Source organism: Oncorhynchus keta, chromosome 30 (genome assembly GCF_023373465.1).
Source record: "Oncorhynchus keta strain PuntledgeMale-10-30-2019 chromosome 30, Oket_V2, whole genome shotgun sequence".
NCBI lineage: Eukaryota > Metazoa > Chordata > Actinopteri > Salmoniformes > Salmonidae > Oncorhynchus > Oncorhynchus keta.
Window position 1 is genome coordinate 10,901,021 of NC_068450.1, and position 20,776 is coordinate 10,921,796.

The following is a 20,776-nucleotide window of genomic DNA, read 5'->3' on the forward strand; positions in this document are numbered from 1 at the left end:
GCCTGGTGTCTAGGTCCTGGATGGGGCCTTCCTCTGGCACCGCCTGGTGTCTAGGTCCTGGATGGGGCCTTCCTCTGGCACCGCCTGGTGTCTAGGTCCTGGATGGGGCCTTCCTCTGGCACCGCCTGGTGTCTAGGTCCTGGATGGGGCCTTCCTCTGGCACCGCCTGGTGTCTAGGTCCTGGATGGGGCCTTCCTCTGGCACCGCCTGGTGTCTAGGTCCTGGATGGGGCCTTCCCCTGGCACCGCCTGGTGTCTAGGTCCTGGATGGGGCCTTCCTCTGGCACCGCCTGGTGTCTAGGTCCTGGATGGGGCCTTCCTCTGGCACCGCCTGGTGTCTAGGTCCTGGATGGGGCCTTCCTCTGGCACCGCCTGGTGTCTAGGTCCTGGATGGCAGGAAAATTGTCCCCAGTGATGTATGCATTGACCTCTGTAGCGCCTTACAGCCGAGCAGTTGCCATACCAGGTGGTGATGCAACCGGTCAGGATGCTCTCGATGGTGCAGCTGTGGAACTTTGAGGATCTGGGGACCCATGCCTCTTCAGTCTCCCGAGGTGTGTCTTGATGTGTTTGGACCATGATAGTTTGTTGGTGATGTGGACACCAAGGAACTTGAAAAACTCTCAACCCGCTCCACTACAGCCCCGTCAATGTTAATGGGACGTGTTCGGCCCTCCCTTTCCTGTAGTCCACGATCAGCTCATTGGTCTTCACCACACCACCTATAAGCTGTCTCATTGTTGTTGGTGATCAGGCTGACAGTTTGTTGGTTGATGTGAACACCAAGTAGTTCACTACTTTTGACTGGGGCCAATGGGGTGTCTAGACTTTTGGCATCTACGAGCGCCATTGAAATGATCCGACAATTCAAAGGGTAAGAATTCCTTTAGGAAAAAGGCTTTGATGAAAGGATGTTAAAATACGCAGAAGGACTTTATACAATAGGTCTCCTGACCCTGTGGTTGTGACTGGGAAGAAGAGAATGGGACACTTCATTTCCTTCCTGTCGCAAATGGAACACGGACAAATACAAAACCACAATTTTCTTTACCTTGGTTTCTGTGAATGTCTATGAAAACACACACATCGTTCAAACACAGGGAGAGAGAGGTGGAGGAGAGAGACCAGAGAGCGATAGAGATGGAGAGATACTACCAATAGGCTAACAGGATTAAGTGCTGACTGTTGAGAGGTACAATTGAGAGTGTGATTAATTAACCTAGCGCAGAAGCCCGTGGAATTTTAACAAAGACAATGTGTTCCTTTCAAAAGACTATGTACTAAACAACAAGCCTATTCCCTATATAGTGCACTATTTTGGACCAGGGACCGGGTCAAAAGTAGTGCATTACATAGGGAATAGGGTGCAGTTGGGACACAGAGAACGAGCCCAGAGCAAAGCTGGCATCAGACCTGAAACCCAGCAGGACCGGAGTACTGAACAACCAACCAGTCAGAGAAGTCGAGTTAATTAATTAGGCCAGATTCCAGCACCTCAGGAGATTAAACAGCAAACCCAATCAGGACAACCTTGAATCAAACAGCCCTTTCAAGCCTTCATCAATCACACAAAGCTGATCCCTAGAGTCCGACTCTGTTCTCTCACTGAAAGAAGCAATCAAAAGATTCCATTCATTCGTCTAGTAAGAGAATCCTCTAACAGGATTTTTGGTCGATATATTTTCATCTTTTCATTTAGTCTTCCAGTAAACTCTATGAGCTCCCCTAAGCCTCACACACGTCTCCCCAGTGAGCGGGCCCCGTCCCAGACTCACAGTTTGATGGCATCATTAGTGTAATTACCCATGATGCTCTGTGAGCTGTGTTAATGTACAGAGTCACAGACTAGCCGTTAATCACCATACACACACACACACACACACACAGACCCATTTACAGCAACTACTCCTACACATAGTAACAGCAGTAGAAGCCTAGATCATGGTATATAATCTGACTCCAAGATCACAAACAGCTATCTGACAAAAACCCAGTACCAAGTTTTCTTTATGTCTTTATTCCTGCTCTAGTGGGTTTCATACGCTTTGCTGTGTAGGACATTCATTTAGACGGGTGCCATCAGGAATGACTAAAGACAACCCCCCCCAGACGTGTTATCAAAGGCAGGATCAAAGCTACGTGCATGAAGACGTACCGACACAGGTGTAGGCTAATCCTCACCAAGCCACAGACAGACTGGGTTTCTAGCTAAACGATGTGAAAAGCCACAGCAACACAAATGTATTAAATTATCACTGAAGGTATTGGATGGGAACATAGTGTGTTATAACTTCTTATAACCATTCAACAGTTTATGAAACGTGCTGCGAGAACAAGATGGCGCTGACAGACATGGCAGCTCCACTTCTAGATCCTAAGCAACTTTGTAGTATTTTTTATTTTTTTGTCTGTTATTTCTTAGGCCAGATTGTTTTTGGTGTGTTATTACACAGAGCAGGAAATATCTTTTGGATATCAGAGCAGCGGTCACTCACCAGCATTACGAATTATCTGAATTGGATCATTTGTTCGTACACACCAAGGTTCAATTTAACTTATCCCAGAGGCTGCTCCAAGATGCCACCGGCAGTTTAACTTATCCCAGAGGCTGCTCCAAGATGCCACCGGCAGTTTAACTTATCCCAGAGGCTGCTTCAAGATGCCACCGGCAGAGAAGAGGTAGTCTGAGCGGACTTCTAGTCCAACTCAGGAAGTGTGAACACCATCCTCCACTTCCGGGGATATTACCCGCTAATGTTCAATCTCTGGACAATAAAGTAGACAATGCTCAGCGCGAGGATCTCCTTCCAGAGAGACATCAGGGACAGTAACATACTTTGTTTCACGGACTCATGGCTCTCTCCAAACATACTGTCCCCGTCCATACAGCCAGTTGGGCTCAGTACATCGCGCAGACAGGAATAAATATCTCTCCGGGAAGAAGAAAGGCGGCACTGTATGTTTCAAGTCCTTTGGTTCAACCTACCTAGAATACCTCACAATCAAATGTCGACTGTATTACCTCCCAAGATAATTCTCTTTGGTTATAGTCACAGACGTGTATATTCCCCCTCAAGCCGATACCACGATGGCCCTCAAGGAACTACACTGGACTTTATGCAAACTGGAAACCACATATCCTTGAGGCAGCATTTATTGTAGCTGGGGATTTTAACAAAGGAAATTTGGAGAAGGTGAAAAGCCTCAAGTTCCTCAGCGTACACGTCACTGAACCTGAAACGGTCCACCCACACAGTGTGGTGAAGAACGTGCAATAACGTCTCTTCAACCTCAGGAGGCTGAAGAAATTTGGCTCGTCACCTAAAACCCTCACAAACTTTTACAGATGCACAATTGAGAGCATCTTGTCAGGCTGTATCACCGCCTGGTAGGGCAACTGCACCGCCCAAAACCACAGGGATCTCCAAAGGGTGGTGCAGTCTGCCCAAAGCATCACCGGGGGCAAACTACCTTCCCTCTCAGACACCTACAGCACCCGATGTCACAGGAAGGCCAAGAAGATCATCAAGGACATCAACCACCAGAGCCACTGCCTGTTCATCCCTCTATTATCCAGAAGGCAAGGTCAGTACAGGTGCATCAAGGCTGGGACCGAGAGACTGATAAACAGCTTCTATCTCAAGGCCATCAGACTTAAATAGCCACCACCCGGTTACTCAACCCTGCACCTTAGAGGCTGCTGTCCTATATACAGACATGGAATCACTGGCCACTTTAATAATGGATCACTAGTCACTAAGAATGTTTACATACTGCTTTACTCATTTCATATGTATATACAGTATTCTATTCTACTGTATTTTAGTCAATGCCACTCCAACATTGCTCGTCCTAATATTTATTAATTCCATTCTTTTACTTTTAGAAGTGTGTATTAATAGATACTACTGCACTGGTGGAGCTTGGCACACAACCATTTCACAACACCTGCAATAACATCTGCTAAATATGTGTATGTGACCAATAAAATTTGATTGGACTGTCAACTGAAGGAAACTAGCAGAGCATTATTCTGTAAAGAATCATGGTACTTACTGGCAAGGAGCAGGCAGGACAGAGCGATGACGTAGAGCTGTTTGACGGCCACATCGTAGTGATCCATGAACAGGTCCAGTAAGTAGACAGACAGGTGTCTGGCTGTAGGACACAGCTGGTAGCGGTTCGACAGTATGGCCAGCAGGTCTGCAAAGTACCGACGCATCCCTATCTGAGGGGAGTGGGCCCGATACACAGGCAGCTTCAATTCCTAGAGGGAGAGGAAGATGGAGAGAAAAGGATGGAGAGGAGGAGAAGGTAGAGGGAAGAGAAACAAGGTGGAGAGAGAGAGAATTAATACAGGTTCTAACATTAATATAGGTTCAAACACAATATGGGTTCTAACACATTCATATGGGTTCTAACACATTCATATGGGTTCTAACATCCATACGGGTTCTAACACATTAATACGGGTTCTAACATATTAATACAGGTTCTAACAGGTTCAAACACATTAATATAGGTTCTAACACACGTTCTAAAACATTAATATAGGTTCTAACTAGAGGTTGACCGATTAATCGGAATGGCCGATTAATTAGGGCCGGTTTCAAGTTTTCATAACAATCGGAAATCTGTATTTTTGGATACCGATTTTTAAATATTTTTTAGACCTTTATTTAACTAGGCAAGTCAGTTAAGAACACATTCTTATTTGCAGAAAGGGCCTAGGAACGGTGGGTTAACTGCCTTGTTCAGGGGCAGAACGTCAGATTTACACCTTGTCAGCTCGGGGGATCCAATCTTGCAACCTTACAGTTAACTAGTCCAACGCTCTAACCACCTGCCTCTCATTGCACTCCACGATGCAGCCAGACAGTATGCGCTCTATGGTGCTCCTGTAGAACACAGAGGACAGGGGACAGGCTGATTTTCTTCAGCCTCCTGAGGCCTCCTGAGAGTCGCTGTCTTATTCACCACGGTGTCCGTGTGGTTTGACCATTTCAGCTCCTCAGAGATGTGTACGTGGAGGAACGTGAAGTTGACTGTTTTCTTGGTAGCCCCGGTGAATGAGGATGGGGGCGTGCCCAACCTGGTCCCTCCTAAAGTCCACAACCAGCTCCTCCGTTTTGCTGACGATGAGGAAGAGGTTGTTTACCCCGCACCACGCTGTCAGAGTGCCTACCTCCTCCCTGTCGACCAGTCTTGTCGTTGTTGGTAATCAGGCCTACTACTGTCGTGTCGTCAGCGAACTTGATGGAGTTGGAACTGGGTGAGGTCACACAGTCATGGGTATACAGGGAATTCAGCGGAGGGACTGAGGACGCACCATTGTGGGTCCAGCGTGTTGAGGATCAATGTAGAAGAGGTAACGTTGCCAACCTTTACCACCTGGGGGGGGGGGGGCGGCCCGTCAGAAAGTCCAGGAACCAGTTACACAGGGAGGCCATGAGATTTGTGGCGGGCTTAGAGGGCATGATGGTCTTTAAGGTAGAGTTGTAATACATAAACAGCATCCGAGCAGCAGATTTGCATTCTTCATGTCCAGGTGGGTGAGGTTAGTGTGCGGTGCCATCGTCAATTGCGTTGTCCGTGGATCACGTTTGAATGACTGACATCCGTCCTCTATGGAGACCGTAAGCACGTAGTCCTCAATGTCTTCAGAGTTTGTCCTCGGCAGCTCAGAGTCGTTTTGTTCGAAGTATGAGAAAAAGGTGTTTAGCTTGTCCAGTGGGGCGGCGTTGGTATCCGCAAAGTGACTGGCTTTCTTTTGTAATCCGTGATCGTTAGAAGCCCCTGCCACATGGACCTCGTATCCAACCCACTGAATTGCTCCTCCACTTTGTCTCTATACTTGTGTCTCGTCATCTTGATCGATCTGTGTAGGTCGTATTTGTACCGCTTAACAATACAATTGTCCCCTGGTCACCATTGTCTCCTGCTCACCATTGTCCCCAGGTCACCATTGTCCCCAGGTCACCATTGTCCCCAGGTCACCATTGTCCCCAGGTCACCATTGTCCCCTGGTCACCATGCCGCGTTCATAAGCAGCATCTCTCCCCTTCAGTTCCCCGACAAGGCTGCCATCAATCCATAGTTTTCGATTTGGGTACATTTTGAAAGACACCATTGGTATCACATAATCTACACATTTTTTGAATGAATTGGCATGTTTATTGATGTTATTCCCCAGAGGCAACCTGGAACATATTCCAGTCCACGTGATCAAAACAGTCATGGAGCATGGATTCCGATAATGTTGTACAGAAGTGAAACCGGAACGTCCCTCTCGAGACAGGGTTCCCCATGGTGGATAAGTGGAGGGGGTGGTAAGGATGCATGGTGGTTCAGCAGTAGGGGTTATGTTAAACCCCGAGCACATCTCCCATTCATGTTCAATTAGCAGCTGGCGTTTCAAAAGGACAACATTTGAAGAGAAGACATTACTATTGAACTACAGGACTCTGGTCAAAAATAGTGCACTATTTTTTATATTTTTAAACACACCCCAAGGACGTACCCAGTGTCCTCCTAGTAAACCATATACTGTAGTATAGGGGAATAGAGGAGTGTCGCTTGAGCTTTTTCATCTTAAAGATGCATTTGACAAGGGGAGCGATAAAAACAAACTTCTTCAACTCGCAATGTACTGCCTTTAATGCTTTATGAGTCTGTCTCTATCCTAATACAGGCTTAGAAAATTTGAGATGCTTTGGTTATACAATAAATGCTTTGTTTCTCCTTCTTCATACCACACACAGATGGATATTTGATCTAAAAAAACACAACAACAAGAGCTTTATAATGTGGATTTATTTAATATCAGATTAAATAAGGGATGGATTCATCTTTTTACGTAGTGCTGTACCAGTTTGAGGTTTGCTGCTACATGCACACGGAAAACATCCACCCACACTAAAAATACAGGTTACTATTGTTGTCTACTTCAGAGACAGAGAGTCCACTTCCCTTCCCTAAGGGTTGTCCAAACAACAAACCCTACCCTACCCGTAAACCTCATCTTTACTGGACACTGACGCCGTAGTGGCTGTCAGCATGACCAACATACCGAGGACCACAATCTATGGCATACATAGATTTAATCTGTGAGTTTCATCAATTATCTGTTGAGTTAGTTCTATGTAGGCGATACAGAAACAATGGTGATCACTAAGGTGATCGGCAGCTAAAGGAATCTGAAGAACAATACATACATACACAGAAACCCCCGTAACCCCCCCCTCCCCCCCCTTGAGTTCTCTCTTCTCCGACCCCCTTGCCTCTGGTCCATCTGTCTGTCTGGGGGTTCAGGGGCATTGTGGGGAACCGCAGTGGAAGGCAGTGGACTGGATGCAGAGAGGAGCAGACTAGCCTTCTGATGGGCTACAAGTATTTAGAAATAGGGTTTATGTCTGGGGCGTTGTTTTGGCTTTCAAAGACAAGTTACATCAGCATAATTGCTTATTTATTTGGTCTGCTGATTGGTTGAAGGGTTGGGGGAGTCAGAATAAATCAGAAGGGAGGCCCTAATCTACATACCCCTTGGTTACAGACGTCATACCCCTTGGTTACAGACGTCATACCCCCTTGGTTACAGACTTCCATAGTGAGTCACACGAGTAAATTAAAAAAAAGACTGTGGTAGGCTAAGTGAATGACTTGTAATGAGACTGCCCGATTGTAACAGAGCGGGGGGGGGGGCAGCTGCCTGCAACAGTGCCATCTACTATCCAAATACTCCCCCTACACATGACGTGCGCGTAGACACACACAAACACCCTACCCCCATATTGTCCCTCCTACATAAGAATCAAATTAGCTGTGATAATCTTACTCCCTACAAGAATACTGCAGTCCAGTGACAGATGCTGCCATTAAAGGGCCACACAGTAAAAAATATAATCATGCTGGAGGTTTGTCTAATTACTGTATCAGCCAATTAATGAGCCTCAGCCCTTCTATGTAATCTAAATTAGATCACTTCCAAATACATGACAGTCATGTAATTATATCTGCCAACATTAACTACACTGTATGGTGTAATATAGCTAAATATAAGTCGAGGAGTGGCTATCAAGGCACTTCTGGCTTGGATCTTCATTTTTTATAAAACACTAGGTGAACAAGAAAACATATATTTGACCTCTTATCCAGAATGACATACATGAGCTATTATGGTTAAGTGCCTTGCTCAAGAGCACACCGGCAGATTTGGTTTACACGGTCGGCTCATGGATTCGAACCAGCTACCTTTCTGTTACTGGCCCAATGCTCTTAACCGCTAGGCTACCTAGATTAGTTGTCGTCTTGTTTAGGTTAAGCTGCATTTAAGCACAGGTGATCTGCAGGCCACCAAACTCAACTTTCTCCCTGGCATTGAGAACATCCCCATAATACCTATTTCAACATGCAGTTGAGATTCTTATCACGTGGCGATGATAAGAGGAAAGTGGAACTCAGGGAATGAACCAAGGAGACCCAGAGAACTGGATTCATAGAATCGGAATTCAGAATTCTATTCATTCTAAATTCTATAGTCTATTCATTCTGATTCTATGACTGGCTAGTCTTACCTTGATGCGGAGGGACTGATGGATATCCCCTGCTAGCTGTCCTTTCCACCATTGTAACTCCCTTTCCATCTTTCCCATTCAGAGAAGGCCACAAGGATGAAGTTCAGCCCTGCAGACACACAGCAATGTGGGCTAAGTCAAGAGACATCCTGGCTGTATGCCGCATGTTATGGTTGTTGGTGTCTGATCACAACTCTTAAAACATCTATTTCAGAAGAGAGAGGAAGCTCCAGCAAAGCAACAAATGTGTTGATTTCTAGGAGAAATAAAACATTTCATCTTTTCGATTAACTTGCACTATGAAGTAATAGCAAATCAAATTCTAGAGGCGAGTGGGTTATGCGGGGTGACATGCTGACTTTGATATTCATTAAGCAATCACTTTGAAAATCGATTGCAGTTAAAGATCAGCATTTGATCAAATAAAACACACCAAATAGCCTTCCGAAATGTTTACAAAGCAAAATTCTGGAAAACTATTCAAAATAGTTGGCTGCTCTTTTGTAAGCTTAGACATGTCACTGGCACTGCATAGCCCTTGATCATGACTCTCAGTTCCACTACATTATGCAGGAAGGGGGGGGGGTTGTTAAAAGCCGTGACGCTCCGTCTGAACATTAACACGCATCGCTTGCTGTACGGTTCTGGAAGCATAAGGATCGTATTTTTCATATCTGCACCTATAAAGGTGTGTATTAATTTAACATTTAAAAAAATTATAATATATAAAAAATAAATATATATTAAATTGATACACACCTTTACAGGGTTAGGGTTCCCACACGGTCATATTTCCATGTTACAGAGCTTGTTTACGGAAGACAGAGTGGACTACCTGTGCTAAACAGCTATCTGCATCTCCGAAACCTGTTTGTAAACGGCAGACGCCACAAACGTGTCACTGAAAAATACTGTTGGCTGCAACTGTGTTAAAAACCGTGTACACCAAGTGTGTATTTAACGTTTGTTAAATTATTTTGATGTGATATAGAAGTATAGGGATTTATGTTTCTAGAACCGTACCGCAATTGATTTACGTTTAGATGCAGTGTTAACTGTTTTGGCTGTCAGAGCCAATTCGCCCTTTAAACAGAGTATGTAAGGTACTTGGACCAAGGAGTAACGTCAGACTCCTTTAGTACAATATTGGACTATGGGGGAATGCAGTGCAGTACCATGCATGTGGGTGTGATTTAAATGCCCCCCTGCAGTGGCATAAAACGAAATGGGAATTATAGTGCTAGGTTAACAAAGTAACTTTTTGTTGTAGGCCTAACAACAAATTGCTACTTTGTCACAAATCTGCTTAGGAGAAAAGAAAACAATACGTTGATAATGGCAAAATTTGTCAAGACTGTCATTCAGCGGTGTCAACACCACGAGACGGTTTTTTTAACAGAAAAGTGGACCGGTCTTTCGTTTCTAATACTCTTTAATTTATAGGCCTTTAACTCAAACTTGACAAAGATCACACGTGACTATTGACCGCATTAAATCCATGACACACACATTTAATCTACTTTTAAATTCGCGACATTTCCATGATCGCATGTGCCGCTCACCCTTTCCGACAGGAATACCCTCAGACCTCTTTGTTTCACTCCGACATCCTGAATGAGTGAATTCCTCTTTGGGAAGTTGTGTGTTATCCTCGGTACCGGCGAAAAGCGACGACGGTTTCCGTTCTTCAGGTGACAAAGTAACAATGCTTCAGAGCAGTTTAATTCCGCTGTTTTCTAGTCTGTTTACACTTTTCCAACGATTTTTCCACGACCGTCTCTTTCTAACGAGTTCCCGTTCAACAAAGTGGTTGGCTGCCCCAGCTGCTGTTGGGGTCGGTAAGGAGCTCGTGAACCTGCGTACGCGAAACACCGAGTGTGAGATGGGAAATGTAGTCCAAAAACCCCGTGGCTAAAATGGGATAACTACGGCAATAACTCTTTCTCTAATTGATTTCAATCAAACTAAACATGTCTCTCCCAGATATGAACAACTTAACAAAAGCTGGCATTTTAAAAACGGATAGTACCGTAGATGATTAAATCAAGTTTTATTGCAAATCACTTTATCAACTTTCTCTAGGTACGTGTGTAAAAAACAAACGTTTTCCTTTAGCACATTGTAAAATGTACTATAATATGATTTATAACACAAAATAAACTATTTTTAATAACATGTAACACTAACAGTGCATTCTCATGTAATTTAGACAGAGAGGGTTAGTTGCATGAAGGAACTTCTCCTTATTGCTGAATATAAACAGCACCAAAAATGATTGAAAGTGAAAATAAAATCCTTTCCCTCATTTCCCTCCACCATTAACAATCCAATAAGCCATAACATGCAATGCAATTCTGTTCATAAACAATAAGCAATGAGTATTAGCTGGGCAACAGACCGACTCCTGGAGCCACCTGGTGTCAATATAGGGAAAAGCTTTTTTCAATAACATGCAAAGATAATACAGTAGGCCTATTAAAATGTTCTCTAAAAAAGTTAATTGTATCATTGACCCAAACTGAGTATAAATAGGCTGAGCTATGATTTCAATGCAATGATGACATGACAGAATTTTCTACCCAAATGGGCAAGGAAGCTAAACTGGTGCCATTGTAGTTCAACCCATCAGGATGAAGGTGATGAATCCTCATTAGCTTTCCTGTCCACTTCGTTCAGATACTCCTGGTCTGCATAGATCAGGAACCCGGTAAACAGACTATCTGTCCAGAACGGGTCATAGAACAGCCCATTCTGTTCAGAGTAGAAGATCTGCAGCCAAACCTGGTCCTGGCGCTCTAACCGGAGAATCGTGGAACCGGACGCCACATCGTGGTTCCCAGTGTTGGCGTCAAACGTCTTGATTTTGTACTGCCCGTTGTGCACCAACCCGATCGCCAAGTGCTTATTGGCCAATGTGATGTCATAAGTGAAGTAGTAGACTCCAGGGACTGAGCAGACAAACTTCCCAGTCGTGGCATTGTAGTGGTTCCCTTCGTTGAGTAGAATACGTTTGAACCGGATTGGGAGACGCTCTTTGGGGTAACTCTTGGTCATGGCAACAGAGAAGGCGGAGCGGGCTGAGTTGGTGCCGCAGTTACAGCCCCCAGGAGCCCCTGTCTCACCTGCATCCCCAGTCTCCCCCTTGGTGCCCCCTAGCCCGGCCAGACCTGGGGCCCCACGCGCGCCCTTCAGCCCTCGGGGTCCATGCTTGCCCACCACGCCCTCACGACCTTTAACCCCGGGTTTACCTGGGTTCCCAGACCTCCCCTGTTCACCTAAAGATCAGAAAGAGACAGACAGGTCATGGCTATTTGACATTGATATATACAGTATTTACACCAGACAGCTCACAATGCAGTGTACTGCATTGTAACACAACATTATAGCTAACACAGGAAGCAATAAAGGACTTTAAGATTGGTAAAGTGGTTACCGTGACCAAAAACTTTGCCTGAGACATAAAGACTCATGTTAGCTCCCAAATGTAATGCCTCTAGGCTTCAGCTCAGTGGGCTAACAGGTAATGCCTATATTGTAGGATTCAGCTCAGATGACTAACTAACTCAGCCTTGAGTTGTACTTCAGTACTCGGTTTCAGGCCCAGGCCAGGCTACTTACTACCTGGATGCTTCCATTATGCTTCTTACCTCTGTCACCCCTCTCCCCCTCTCTCCATCATGCTTACCTCTGTCACCCCTCTCTCCATCATGCTTACCTCTGTCACCCCTCTCCCCCATCATGCTTACCTCTGTCACCCCTCTCTCCATCATGCTTACCTCTGTCACCCCTCTCTCCATCATGCTTACCTCTGTCACCCCTCTCCCCCATCATGCTTACCTCTGTCACCCCTCTCTCCATCATGCTTACCTCTGTCACCCCTCTCCCCCATCATGCTTACCTCTGTCACCCCTCTCTCCATCATGCTTACCTCTGTCACCCCTCTCCCCCTTCTTTCCATCATCCCCATCCAGGCCATCCTTCCCTGGGGTACCCATGGGACCCATAGTCCCTGGAGATCCGGGGCCCCCTGGGTTGCCACCTGGCCCCTGAGGGCCGGGTAGACTACACACCAGCTGGGAGGAATGGATGGTGATGTTGTGGCCCTTCTTGTACAAGGGGTGTGTAGTCTGGAACTGGGACTGGGGGGTAGTGACAGTGATGGATAGTAAACACACCATCAGAGACAGCTGGAGCATGGTAGTAGCTGAAAAGATAAGGGAGGCTTTTAGGAATCATCAGTTGGAAAGTTGTTGTTGTAGAGATCATCAGAACCGATGCATTACACAGCTGGCTTATAGCTCAAACACACCGCTGTCATCAGCCAGAGGAGGTACACTGACTAAAACTGAGATTTCAGAAACATTTTCGAGGCAGTGTGCCGATAAGGCTATGTTAACTGACGTGCATTCAAATTATGTCTACAAATCAAAACACGGAGTAAACATTGCTGAAAAATACAGTTAAACAACAAAGTATGTTAGCTGTGTCTTGATCAAATTTGCATATCATTGCCGTTCAACTATAAAACAAAGTGTTGTGCGTAATGGAGAGTTTCTCTCCATTGTTAGGGAACATCTCTCACACATGATGCCATCGTTAGGGCACATCTCTCACACATGATGCCATCGTTAGGGAACATCTCTCACACATGATGCCATCGTTAGGGAACATCTCTCACACATGATGCCATCGTTAGGGCACATCTCTCACACATGATGCCATCGTTAGGGAACATCTCTCACACATGATGCCATCGTTAGGGAACATCTCTCACACATGATGCCATCGTTAGGGAACATCTCTCACACATGATGCCATCGTTAGGGCACATCTCTCACACATGATGCCATCGTTAGGGAACATCTCTCACACATGATGCCATCGTTCGGGCACATCTCTCACACACGATGCCATCGTTAGGGAACATCTCTCACACATGATGCCGTCGTTAGGGAACATGCTGAAATAATAGAGAAAACATGTAGGCTACTCACCAACTGAAGAGATAAACTTGACAAATAGCAGCATTTTTATGCGTTGCCCAACCCTTTCAGTTCCACAGAACGGAAGCACAACCTTACCGCCTACATAATACTCCAATGTCGGGTCGAAATACCATCTTTGACATACAGTATTGTAAAGAAATCCTGTGCGTATTTGAACCCCAAACGCAAAACATGAACATCCTCCCCGTTGCAGCAATAGCTCTCTCTCTCTCTGCCAATAAATACTTTCACCGTGAGGTAATTCATTTCAACAAACTCAACAACCTTACCCTCTGACAACCCCAGTAATGTCAATAAATAATGTAAGCGAAGTCGAAGATGAAAGCTGAATATATTGGTTTTGCTTCTTTTTTTCCCCACCAGTTATGTTAAATTTCAACTGACAGTTGGGCCAACTTGCATTAGGAGATGTTTTGATAGCCGGTATACCGTCAATTTCACAGGTTATCACCATAAACGGCGAAATCGTAAAACAAACATCATACAAGGCAGCCCCATGCAAAAGTGAGTTGAATTAAGTAGAAGTGCACTATTTAGGATTACCAGATGTGTACAGACACCGTGCCAAGAACCGGAGAAAACCCATCAAGATCTCACAGCTGGAAGAAAAGGGTGGAAACACTGTATGCAATGATTCACAGAATACATGCATGACAAACTAAAACACGTGCTAAAGTTGTGATTGAGCCCACTCAATAACGCGCATGCAAAGAACCAGTTACTGTACAACTCTTCTAGAGAGATGGGGACCGCTGACATTTATTGTGGTTCGTGAATCGGATGATTATGCATGTAGAGGAGCCCGTCCTGTTTTAGGTTTCACTGATCAGACAAGCACAAAACCGTTCTAAACTGATTTGCCTAGTTAAATAAAAAGGTGCAATTAAAACATTCAAAAATGTAAATACCAGACATTGGTATTTTAGGGCGGTGCGCAATCGGCCCAGCGTCATCCGGGTTTGGGAGGGGTAGGCCAACGTTGTAAATAAGAATTGACTTGCCTAGTTATTAAATAAATAAAGGAGGCCTAACAGAAACCATTTGTCTGCAGTGCTTGGCACTTCTTAGGTGCCAGAAGTGTTACTCTCTCTCTCTCTCTCTCTCTCTCTCTAGCCAACTTATTTTCTTTCTGCAGCTCTACATCACCCTTTACTTTCAGTGATATGACGAGTCTTCCTTATTTTTCAGTGCACACTGAGAAAATAATTCACAAAGCAAATGAGAATACAATTTGGTTTTCTAACAAATGTCTTTATTCCACAAAATGTCTGAGATAACCAAGAGAAGTCAGGCTGTTTATTGAATATATACGGTCCTTTGAAAGTTCATTCTATATTTACAAATATGAAAGAAAACAACATTTGTACCACATTAATAGACTAAACAATATAAACTGACTACAATGATCTTCTGAGGAATAGTAGACTTGAGGGGTAAACATGAAATGAAGAGAGATGGTTGGCTCCAGGTTAATAGGAGATAATAGGGGGTACAGGGCTGGGATGAGATGGTAGAGGGTAGAGGGTAGGGTAGAGGGTAGAGGGTAGAGGGCTGGGAGGAGAGGGTAGGGTAGAGGGTGAGAGGAGAGGGTAGGGGGTACAGGGCTGGGATGAGAGGGTAGAGGAGGAGATGGTAGAGGGCTGGGAGGAGAGGGTAGGGCAGAGGGTGAGAGGAGAGGGTAGGGGAGGAGATGGTAGAGGGTAGAGGGCTGGGAGGAGAGGGTAGGGTAGAGGGTGAGAGGAGAGGAGAGGGTAGGGGGTACAGGGCTGGGATGAGAGGGTGGAGGGTATACTGTAGGTAGGGGCGAGCATAGAGTATGGGGTTGGCCATGGGGTCGTCTTTCCTGGAGCGTTTCATCCTGAAGGCCTCCATATCCTCCTCCGTGGGCTCCTTGATCTCCTGCAGGCTGTTGTACTTCCTCTTCCTCTCATCCACCTTCATCATCTCCTCTACCTGCTCCAGATGCACACAAGTCAAAGTTCACCTGGTCCAGTTTCTTCTTCTCCTCCTCAGATTCGCTGCTGTCTGAGCCGTGTTTCTTCTTCTCCTCCTCAGATTCGCTGCTGTCTGAGCCGTGTTTCTTCTTCTGCTTCTTCTTCTGCTTCTTCTTCTGCTTCTTCTTCTGCTTCTTCTTCTTCTTCTGCTTCTTCTCTTTTAGCTTCTCCCTGTGAATCTCTAGTAGTCTTCAGCTCCTCCTCCTGCTCCAGTCCCTCCTCAAACGGAACACAGGTTGAGGAGCTCTATAGGGGGAGTAGTTTTGATGCCTCTCCGGTGCAGTAGCTCGTTTTGACCATGGAGTGGCAACACTTAAAGTCCCAGCAGCTTTCTCTCCTGCATGACCCCCAGATACACTGCAAGGCAAAAAAAAGAAAAAAAGAAACCACTAAGTATGTTTATCTGAATAGATGCTACTGTACAGTTTTAATACTGTCCTTTACTATATCTTTTTTTAGACTTGGAAAAGTTCTTAGACTCAAATTGTTATTGTAAAACACCAGCACTGTGCTCGTCCATGAGGGGGCTGCTCTCCAAAGGTTCCTGTCTAACCGGAGACCGTTCTGACTGTGCTCCTCCATGAGGGGGCTGCTCTCCAAAGGTTCTTGTCTAACCGGAGACCGTTCTGACTGTGCTCCTCCATGAGGGGGCTGCTCCCCAAAGGTTCCTGTCTAACCGGAGACCATTCTGACTGTGCTCATCTCTACGGGGTTAGTCGGTTCTGGATGAGTACGTCCTCTTCGTATTTGGAGCGTGCCACAGCCTTCTCCTGTCCCTTCAGCACGGCACCGTGACGACTGTACTCCACGTAGTCCTCAGTCTGGGCCAGCAACAGCTCTCTGGGAGGGACGTCCAGCTGCTCCTCACCCCCGTACTGAGACACAGAACATAACACACAGGAATAACAGTTAATCAACAGGACCCTCAACCAACAAGAATGAAACAGTTATACCATTAACCTCTTGGTCCTACCTGGCACGCAGGCGTCCCATCTAGAGCTCTGGAAATGCAAATGCACCATTAACTAATGTATGACAGGGAATGAAACAGTTATACCATTAACTAATGTATGACAGGGGAATGAAACAGTTATACCATTAACTCATGTATGACAGGAGAATGAAACAGTTATACCATTAACTAATGTATGACAGGGGAATGAAACAGTTATACCATTAACTAATGTATGACAGGGGAATGAAACAGTTATACCATTAACTCATGTATGACAGGAGAATGAAACAGTTATACCATTAACTCATGTATGACAGGGAATGAAACAGTTATACCATTAACTCATGTATGACAGGGGAATGAAACAGTTATATCATTAACTCATGTATGACAGGGGAATGAAACAGTTATACCATTAACTAATGTATGACAGGGGAATGAAACAGTTATACCATTAACTCATGTATGACAGGAGAATGAAACAGTTATACCATTAACTCATGTATGACAGGAGAATGAAACAGTTATACCATTAACTCATGTATGACAGGGGAATGAAACAGTTATACCATTAACTCATGTATGACAGGGAATGAAACAGTTATACCATTAACTCATGTATGACAGGGGAATGAAACAGTTATACCATTAACTCATGTATGACAGGGGAATGAAACAGTTATACCATTAACTCATGTATGACAGGGGAATGAAACAGTTATACCATTAACTCATGTATGACAGGGGAATGAAACAGTTATACCATTAACTCATGTATGACAGGGGAATGAAACAGTTATACCATTAACTCATGTATGACAGGGGAATGAAACAGTTATACCATTAACTCATGTATGACAGGGGAATGAAACAGTTATACCATTAACTCATGTATGACAGGGGAATGAAACAGTTATACCATTAACTCATGTATGACAGGGGAATGAAACAGTTATACCATTAACTCATGTATGACAGGGGAATGAAACAGTTATACCATTAACTCATGTATGACAGGGGAATGAAACAGTTATACCATTAACTCATGTATGACAGGGGAATGAAACAGTTATACCATTAACTCATGTATGACAGGGGAATGAAACAGTTATACCATTAACTCATGTATGACAGGGGAATGAAACAGTTATACCATTAACTCATGTATGACAGGGGAATGAAACAGTTATACCATTAACTCATGTATGACAGGGGAATGAAACAGTTATACCATTAACTCATGTATGACAGGGGAATGAAACAGTTATACCATTAACTCATGTATGACAGGGGAATGAAACAGTTATACCATTAACTCATGTATGACAGGGGAATGAAACAGTTATACCATTAACTCATGTCTGACAGGGAATGAAACAGTTATACCATTAACTCATGTATGACAGGGGAATGAAACAGTTATACCATTAACTCATGTATGACAGGGGAATGAAACAGTTATACCATTAACTCATGTATGACATGGGGAATGAAACAGTTATACCATTAACTCATGTCTGACAGGGGAATGAAACAGTTATACCATTAACTCATGTATGACAGGGAATGAAACAGTTATACCATTAACTCATGTATGACAGGGGAATGAAACAGTTATACCATTAACTCATGTATGACAGGGAATGAAACAGTTATACCATTAACTCATGTATGACAGGGAATGAAACAGTTATACCATTAACTCATGTATGACAGGGGAATGAAACAGTTATACCATTAACTCATGTCTGACAGGGGAATGAAACAGTTATACCATTAACTCATGTATGACAGGGAATGAAACAGTTATACCATTAACTCATGTATGACAGGGAATGAAACAGTTATACCATTAACTCATGTATGACAGGGGAATGAAACAGTTATACCATTAACTCATGTCTGACAGGGGAATGAAACAGTTATACCATTAACTCATGTATGACAGGGGAATGAAACAGTTATACCATTAACTCATGTCTGACAGGGGAATGAAACAGTTATACCATTAACTCATGTATGACAGGGGAATGAAACAGTTATACCATTAACTCATGTCTGACAGGGGAATGAAACAGTTATACCATTAACTCATGTATGACAGGGGAATGAAACAGTTATACCATTAACTCATGTATGACAGGGGAATGAAACAGTTATACCATTAACTCATGTATGACAGGGAATGAAACAGTTATACCATTAACTCATGTATGACAGGGGAATGAAACAGTTATACCATTAACTCATGTATGACAGGGGAATGAAACAGTTATACCATTAACTCATGTATGACAGGGGAATGAAACAGTTATACCATTAACTCATGTATGACAGGGGGGAATGAAACAGTTATACCATTAACTCATGTATGACAGGGAATGAAACAGTTATACCATTAACTCATGTATGACAGGGGAATGAAACAGTTATACCATTAACTCATGTCTGACAGGGGAATGAAACAGTTATACCATTAACTCATGTATGACAGGGAATGAAACAGTTATACCATTAACTCATGTATGACAGGGGAATGAAACAGTTATACCATTAACTCATGTATGACAGGGGAATGAAACAGTTATACCATTAACTCATGTATGACAGGGAATGAAACAGTTATACCATTAACTCATGTATGACAGGGGAATGAAACAGTTATACCATTAACTCATGTATGACAGGGAATGAAACAGTTATACCATTAACTCATGTATGACAGGGGAATGAAACAGTTATACCATTAACTCATGTATGACAGGGAATGAAACAGTTATACCATTAACTCATGTATGACAGGGGAATGAAACAGTTATACCATTAACTCATGTATGACAGGGGAATGAAACAGTTATACCATTAACTCATGTATGACAGGGGAATGAAACAGTTATACCATTAACTCATGTATGACAGGGGAATGAAACAGTTATACCATTAACTCATGTATGACAGGGGAATGAAACAGTTATACCATTAACTCATGTATGACAGGGGAATGAAACAGTTATACCATTAACTCATGTATGACAGGGGAATGAAACAGTTATACCATTAACTCATGTATGACAGGGGAATGAAACAGTTATACCATTAACTCATGTATGACAGGGGAATGAAACAGTTATACCATTAACTCATGTATGACAGGGGAATGAAACAGTTATACCATTAACTCATGTATGACAGGGGGGAATGAAACAGTTATACCATTAACTCATGTATGACAGGGGAATGAAACAGTTATACCATTAACTCATGTATGACAGGGGAATGAAACAGTTATACCATTAACTCATGTATGACAGGGGAATGAAACAGTTATACCATTAACTCATGTATGACAGGGGAATGAAACAGTTATACCATTAACTCATGTATGACAGGGGAATGAAACAGTTATACCATTAACTCATGTATGACAGGGGAATGAAACAGTTATACCATTAACTCATGTATGACAGGGGAATGAAACAGTTATACCATTAACTAATGTATGACAGGGGAATGAAACAGTTATACCATTAACTCATGTATGACAGGGAATGAAACAGTTATACCATTAACTCATGTATGACAGGGGAATGAAACAGTTATACCATTAACTCATGTATGACAGGGGAATGAAACAGTTATACCATTAACTCATGTATGACAGGGGAATGAAACAGTTATACCATTAACTCATGTCTGACAGGGGAATGAAACAGTTATACCATTAACTCATGTATGACAGGGGAATGAAACAGTTATACCATTAACTCATGTATGACAGGGGAATGAAACAGTTATACCATTAACTAATGTATGACAGGGGAATGAAACAGTTATACCATTAACTCATGTATGACAGGGAATGAAACAGTTATACCATTAACTCATGTATGACAGGGGAATGAAACAGTTATACCATTAACTCATGTATGACAGGGGAATGAAACAGTTATACCATTAACTCATGTATGACAGGGGAATGAAACAGTTATACCATTAACTCATGTATTGACATGGGGAATGAAACAGTTATACCATTAACTCATGTATGACATGGGGAATGAAACAGTTATACCATTAACTCATGTATGACAGGGGAATGAAACAGTTATACCATTAACTCATGTATGACAGGGGAATGAAACAGTTATACCATTAACTCATGTATGACAGGAGAATGAAACAGTTATACCATTAACTAATGTATGACAGGGGAATGAAACAGTTATACCATTAACTAATGTATGACAGG

The 20,776-nt window shown here is 43.5% G+C and overlaps 2 protein-coding genes and 1 pseudogene across 3 annotated transcripts in view; all 3 read right to left on the reverse strand.

The window, feature by feature from the left end:
* LOC118376382 (cyclin-J-like) overlaps nt 1–10,538 on the reverse strand; it is a 35,645-nt gene extending 25,107 nt beyond the window's left edge. The window contains exons 1-3 of the mRNA XM_052487546.1: nt 10,135–10,538; nt 8,573–8,681; nt 4,056–4,266 (exon numbers count right to left, since the gene is read on the reverse strand). Coding sequence (XP_052343506.1) covers nt 4,056–4,266; nt 8,573–8,650 — 289 coding nt within the window. The 5' untranslated portion in view covers nt 8,651–8,681; nt 10,135–10,538. The remainder of the gene's footprint in view (nt 1–4,055; nt 4,267–8,572; nt 8,682–10,134) is intronic.
* Nucleotides 10,539–10,605: 67 nt separating this feature from the next.
* On the reverse strand, nt 10,606–14,279 carry c1qtnf2 (C1q and TNF related 2). 2 transcript variants are annotated; one of them, XM_035763090.2, is made up of 3 exons: nt 14,122–14,279; nt 12,501–12,776; nt 10,606–11,847 (listed from the first exon to the last, which is right to left on the reverse strand). In XM_035763090.2, exons 1-3 carry the CDS (start codon nt 14,228–14,230, stop codon nt 11,198–11,200), a joined length of 1,035 nt encoding a protein of 344 aa, XP_035618983.1. In that variant the 5' UTR covers nt 14,231–14,279; the 3' UTR covers nt 10,606–11,197. The 2 variants fall into 2 exon arrangements, with proteins under 2 accessions (XP_035618983.1, XP_035618984.1); XM_035763091.2 differs by lacking the exon at nt 14,122–14,279 and adding an exon at nt 13,567–13,958.
* Nucleotides 14,280–15,113: 834 nt separating this feature from the next.
* Nucleotides 15,114–20,539, reverse strand: LOC118376378 (pre-mRNA-splicing factor SLU7-like; annotated as a pseudogene).
* Between the last annotated feature and the right edge of the window lie 237 nt (nt 20,540–20,776).

Bases quoted from the DNA above. Each gene is read 5' to 3' on its own strand.
- c1qtnf2 (XM_035763090.2), bottom strand. From the start codon at position 14,230: ATGCATGTATTCTGTGAATCATTGCATACAGTGTTTCCACCCTTTTCT. The intron at 12,777-14,121 runs GTAATCCTAAAT...TTATCTTTTCAG, and splicing joins ACGGTGTCTGTACACATCTG to CTACTACCATGCTCCAGCTG. The intron at 11,848-12,500 runs GTAAGCATGATG...TCTGATCTTTAG, and splicing joins GGGGGAGAGGGGTGACAGAG to GTGAACAGGGGAGGTCTGGG.